Source organism: Prionailurus viverrinus, chromosome A1, assembly GCF_022837055.1.
Source record: "Prionailurus viverrinus isolate Anna chromosome A1, UM_Priviv_1.0, whole genome shotgun sequence".
In the NCBI taxonomy this organism is placed as follows: domain Eukaryota; kingdom Metazoa; phylum Chordata; class Mammalia; order Carnivora; family Felidae; genus Prionailurus; species Prionailurus viverrinus.
In genome coordinates, this window is record NC_062561.1 from 115,136,383 (window position 1) to 115,142,253 (window position 5,871).

Sequence of the window (5,871 nt, forward strand, 5' to 3'; positions counted from 1 at the left end):
TCAATTATCTCAACTTTATAAATACGGAGACAAATCATAGACACTCTCGCTTCATCCTACACCATCCAACTGCAGACAGTATATGTAAGAAACCCAAATAAGTACCTTACTCATTCCACCAGATACTGTCCTTTAATACAAGATTCTGTAATCATTAAAAAGCAATCTATAACTTGTGAAATAACATTTATTTACAGAGCAGTTATAAGACGTTTAATTTAGTTACATCTAAATCCAGCCTATGGAACAAAGCTGTGGGCAACATTTATGGCTGAGCCCCAAATCTCAGCTTTCCCTGTTTTATGGTATGTCCACAGGCACCTTTGACTCCTTGGTTGTGAATTAAGGCATTTTTCTTATTAGAAAAGACAACAGAGAACTGGTAAACAAGTACTGGGATCTTCTGTAACTATCAATAAGAGGTCCCAAATCCAGAAAAGGTCAGGATAGCAGTTCCTGGTTAACAAAAAGAGGTTTTCCAACATCCACAGGCTTGGCTGGTTCTCATTCCATACTACTTAAGTCTCTTCTTTTGTCTAACCAAACACTCAGCACCTACAAAGACAAGGTAATAGCAAGCTATGAATCTTAAAAATTACAGAGATTTGACTGTGATTTTATTTCTTTTTCTGCAGTAAGATCTGACTATGCTTTTTTTCTTTAAAGTATGGTCTTGCCCAGAAAAGAAACTCTCTGTCCTCTTTTGGCTACCATGTCTTACCCCTATAGATGAGACAGTGTAAACATACATTAATATCAATAGGTAGAGCAACCAAAAAATGGAGTGACTCCAGTCTTTGGTTTGCATGGTTAGCCCCCTGATTTGAGGCTCTGGAAGTAGGAGCTCCTGTTACTTCTGTATTCCCAACTCTCTTGAGACTTCTTCACTGCTGCCTATATTCCTATACTACTTTACTTCATTATTCTATTAAAGCTGGTCCTACAGAGGTTTAGGGTTTTCCAAAGCAGTAGGTACAACGTTAGTACCTCAGGGATTTTAATCACCTTTAAACATAAACTCTGAGAACACAGGTCATTTTAACATCACTCTTATTCTCAGACTTACTAAAATCAGATTCCAGAGGCTGTACTCCTTCTTCTTATAAATCTCTTACATACACTACCTGAATCTGCTCCAAGACTTCTCGTTGCATCTCCACAGCCATATGGTACACATGATGATCAGAGTCATTGTACATCACAGCATTTTGGAACATCAGCATCAGGTCTCTCTGGAACTGAGCCATGGTACGAATCCGTCCCTTAGACAGATTCCTTTTCAGGCTAGTTAAGTCCATGGGTCTACAGATGGCCAAGAAAAACGAGAGAAAATCAAATTTTCATGGTGAATATGTGGGACCTAACATGCTCTCATGGAAAACCAGCTCTCCAAGTAGTAAATGAAAATAGCAAATAAAACAGTAGCAAAGATAACAATACCCATCAGATAATAAAATGCCAATAGCAGCTAACATTTGACTTCTTACAATAGGCCAAGAGTTGTGCTAGGTACTTTCTACATTAACTCACTTATCCTCTCAATAAACCTATAAGCTGGCACCTTATTATCACCAATTGACAAAGAGGAAACACATCTAGAGAGGCTAAATACTTGCTCAAAGTCACATAGCTTGGATTCCAATTCAGAGGCAGCCTGACTCCAGAGCCCACAAGCCCAGCTACTATACTCTTACTACTGTAGGAGGAATGCTAGCCCCAGGTACCAAAGTTGTAAAGAGCTCCAATGATGAGTCACTCCCATCGTACTGACTGACTGACTGTTTACAATGTGTAGTCATATACTTGTTTAATCTACTTCTCTTACTACATAATCAAAAGTTAAAAATGTCCTTCTCCTTGTGTGGAGATAAAGAGTGTGAATCAAGTCAATGTTTACCTAAATAATTATTTAATGAGACACAAAAAGTGGGTATATAAGAGAAGACACAGCAGTGTACAAAGAGGACTGAACTAGAAGTTAAGAACCGGGTTTAGCAATCCCTATCAAAATAAGACTAGCATTCTTCACAGAGCTAGAACAAACAATCCTAAAATTTGTATGGAACCAGAAAAGACCCCGAACAGCCAAAGCAATCTTGAAAAAGAAAACCAAAGCTGGAGGCATCACAATCCTGGTCTTCAAGTTCTTATTACAAAGCTGTAATCATCAAGAGAGTATGATACTGGCACAAAAACAGACATGCAGATCAATGGAACAGAATGGGAGAATCCAGAAATGGACCCACAAACATATGGGTTTCCTGCTTTGACAAAGCAGGAAAGAATATCAGATGGAATAGAGACAGTCTCTTCAGCAAATGGTGCTGGGAAAAGTGGACAGCAACAAGCAGAAAAATGAACCTGGACCACTTTCTTACACCATACACGAAAATAAACTCAAAATGGATGAAAGACATAAACATAAGACAGGAAGCCATCAAAACCCTGGGGGAGAAAGCAGGCAAAAACCTCTTTGACCACGGCTACAGCAACTTCTTACTCAACCCATCTCTGGAGGCAAGGGAAACAAAAGCAAAAATGAACAACTGGGACCTCATCAAAATAAAGCTTCTGCACAGTGAAGGAAACAATCAGCAAAACTAAAAGGCAACAGACAGAATGGGAGAAGATATTTGCAAATGACATTATCAGATAAAAAGTTAGTATCCAAAATCTATAAACAACTTACTAAATGCAACACCCAAAAAAACAAATAATCCAGTGAAGAAATGGGCAAAAGACATGAATAGATACTTCTCCAATGAAGACATCCAGATGGCTGACACATAAAAAAATGTTCAACATCACTCATCATCAGGGAAATATAAATCAAAACAACAATGAGATACCACCTTACACCTGTCAGACTGGCTAACATTAACAACTCAGGCGACAACAGATGTTGGCAAGGATGCGGAGAAAGAGGATCTCTTTTGCACTGCTGGTGGGAATGCAAACTGGTGCAGCCACTCTGGAAAACAGTATGAAGCTTCCTCAAAAAATTAAAAACAAAACTACCCTACGACCCCAGAAGCTGTACTACTAGGTATTACTCAAGGGATACAGGTATGCTGTTTCAAAGGGCCACATGCACCCCAATGTTTATAGCAATGCTGTCAGCAATAGCCGAAGTGTGGAAATAATCCAAATGTTCACCAATGGATGAATGGATAAGGAAGATGTGGTATATATACACAATGGAGTATTACTTGGCAATCAAAAAGAATGAAATCTTGCCATTTGCAACTATGTAGATGGAATAGAGGGTATTATGCTAAGTGAAATTAGTCACAGAAAGAATATACGACTTCACTCACATGAGGAATTTAAGATACAAAACAGATGGAACATAAGGGAAGCAAGAAGAATATAAAAACAGGGGAGGGACAAAACATAAGAGACTCTTAAACATAGAGAACAAACAGAGGGTTGCCGGAGGAGTTGTGGGAGGGGGGAAGGGCTAAATGGGTAAGGGGCATTAAGAAATGTACTCCTGAAATCATTGTTGCACTATATGCTAACTAACTTGGATGTAACTTAAAAAAAAAAAAAAAAAGAATCTGGCTTAGATCTAGTTCTGCTATTCACTGTTGATCACTCCCAAGTCATGAGCACATCTGAGCCTTACTTTCCTTATCTAGAGAATGAAGTAGTCTGTCTCCAAACATCCTTTCCTGATCTTTTACACTATTTATACACTAGTTTATGACAGCATTTTAGGTGAACTATGCTATAAAAATCCAAAATAGTGCTATCAACCAATGTGTGTAAATAAACATTTGGAGTAGCATCTTTGCCTTAGCATACCTACAACTGCTTGAATGAATATAGCATTCTTTTCAAAGTTTCATTCCAGGGGCGCCTGGGTAGCTCAATCAGTTAAGCATCCAAATCTTGATTTCGGCTCAGGTCAGGATCCCACAATACATGAGATCAAGCCCCACACTGGGCTTTGTGCTGACAGCACAGATCCTGCTTGAGATTCTCTCTCTCTCTCTCTCTCTCTCTCTCTCTCTCTCTCTCTCTCTCTCTGTCCCCCAACTCAAAATAAATAAATAAACTTAAAAAAAAATAAATTTAAAGTTTTGTTCCAAAAGAGCAGTATCAAACAGTATCAAAGACTAATATAAGATGAATGGATATTACTTAAAAATCAATGCTGAAAAAGAAAACAGCCTATTATTTATCCTTTGTTCCCTGCATTCCTTCTCAAATGAAGACCAAACTTACCATAACTTTACAAACTTGTTCAGCTGTAAAATATATCTTGAGTTTATAAGTAATGTAAATGAAATAAAGAAGTAATCAGGGTGCCTGGCTGACTCAGTTGGCAGAACATACATCTCTTGATCTCGGGGCTATAAGTTCAAGCCCAATGGTGGGTGTAGAGATTACTTAAAAATAAAATCTTTATGGGCCGCCTGGGTGGCTCAGTTGGTTAAGTGTCTGACTTCAGCTCAGGTCATGATCTGGCAGTTCATGGGTTTGAGCCCAGTGTTGGGTTGTGTGCTGACAGCTTAGAGCCTGGAGCCTGCTTCAGATTCTGTGTCTCCTGCTCTCTCTGCCCCTCCCCAACTCATATTCCCTCTTTCTCTCTCTCTCTCTCTCTCTCTCTCTCTCTCTCTCTCTCTCTCTCCCTCTCAAAAAAATAAACCATTAAAAAATATATTTAAAAAGTAAAATCTTTAAAAAAAGAAAGAGAGAGAAAGAGAGAGGAAGGAAGGAACTAATAAATGGGAAATAAAAGTATGAAAAGACAGATATAAAAGCAACCAACCTTTTTTGACCCCTTTTCACTGACCTTTTCACCACATCCTTGTATCCCGGGGCCTGCCTTTCTGATACAGGCTTCAGAAAAGGACTGCTGAACCTGTAAAGGGACAAACTCTGACAGGATGAAGAAACCCTGGAAAGTCACTGTAAATGAGAAGAGTGGCTGTGAATGCCAAGAGTGGTGTGGAGACCTACCTGTGACTGGCAATCATCTTCCAGACTGGCAAGAGAGTCTTCTTAAATAGCAAGTGATCCTGAACAGGGTCACTCTGGCCTAGATCAGACCTATGGGATAAAACAGGACAGAAAGGAAACAGTAACTTCACAAATGGTATTCTGTCTCTCCCAGGTGGGTAATAAGATTTTCTTAATACATAGCACTTCTAGTTAATATCTGAAGGGAGTAACACCATAGGAGTAAAAACATATTTAATGCTTCCATAAGAGACCCCAAACTCTATAAATATTCTCTTAATAATCACTATTAACCAAAAGTAATATCAAGTTTTATATTTCAAGTTAAGAGAAGCTGCTTTAGTATTTTTGAAAGAAGATTTTGAGTATTAGACTTGAGGGGCAACTTGACTGAGCCAGGTTTCCTGAATAAAAATAGTAATTAGAGAGAAAAGTTATTTATGAAAGAGATTCTCAATGTTGATGAAACAGTTTTTTTTTAAGTAGGCTCTACACCCAATGTGGGGCTCAAATTCACGACCCCAAGATCAAGAGTTGCATACTCTACTGACTGAGCCAGCCAGGCACCTGGAACAGATTTGTTTTATAAGAGGAAAACATACAGACTTCTATTTGTACAATAAAATTATATTTAAATCTACTTCTAGTGTTTTACAATTCTAATTTCCTTTAATTTATAAAAGTAATCCATGTTCATGGTAACAAATTCAAATAGGCATAAATAAGGGCACCTGGGTGACTCAGTCGGTTAAGCATCCGACTTCGGCTTGGGTCATGATCTCACAGGTCGTGAGTTTGAGCCCTGCGTCGGGCTCTGTGCTGACAGCTCAGAGCCTGGAGCCTGCTTCACATTCTATGTCTCCCTCTCTCTCTGCCCCTACCCTGCTCATGCTGTGTCTCTCT

The 5,871-nt window shown here is 38.9% G+C and overlaps 1 protein-coding gene across 1 annotated transcript; it reads right to left on the reverse strand.

Annotated features, from left to right (window-relative positions):
• Positions 1 to 169: 169 nt before the first annotated feature.
• LOC125158534 (bromodomain-containing protein 8-like) lies at positions 170 to 5,787 on the reverse strand. Its single transcript, XM_047845803.1, has 4 exons — positions 4,969 to 5,787; positions 4,802 to 4,870; positions 1,125 to 1,302; positions 170 to 555 (listed from the first exon to the last, which is right to left on the reverse strand). The coding sequence occupies exons 1-4, from the start codon at positions 4,983 to 4,985 to the stop codon at positions 505 to 507; spliced, it is 315 nt and encodes a 104-aa protein (XP_047701759.1). The 5' UTR covers positions 4,986 to 5,787; the 3' UTR covers positions 170 to 504.
• Positions 5,788 to 5,871: the final 84 nt, after the last annotated feature.

Excerpts from the sequence above, each read along its gene's own strand:
- LOC125158534 (XM_047845803.1), bottom strand. Across the intron at positions 1,303-4,801 it reads TACAAGGATGTGGTGAAAAG|ACCCATGGACTTAACTAGCC; the intron begins GTCAGTGAAAAG and ends GGCCATCTGTAG. Across the intron at positions 556-1,124 it reads AAGTCTTGGAGCAGATTCAG|GTGCTGAGTGTTTGGTTAGA; the intron begins GTAGTGTATGTA and ends TTGTCTTTGTAG.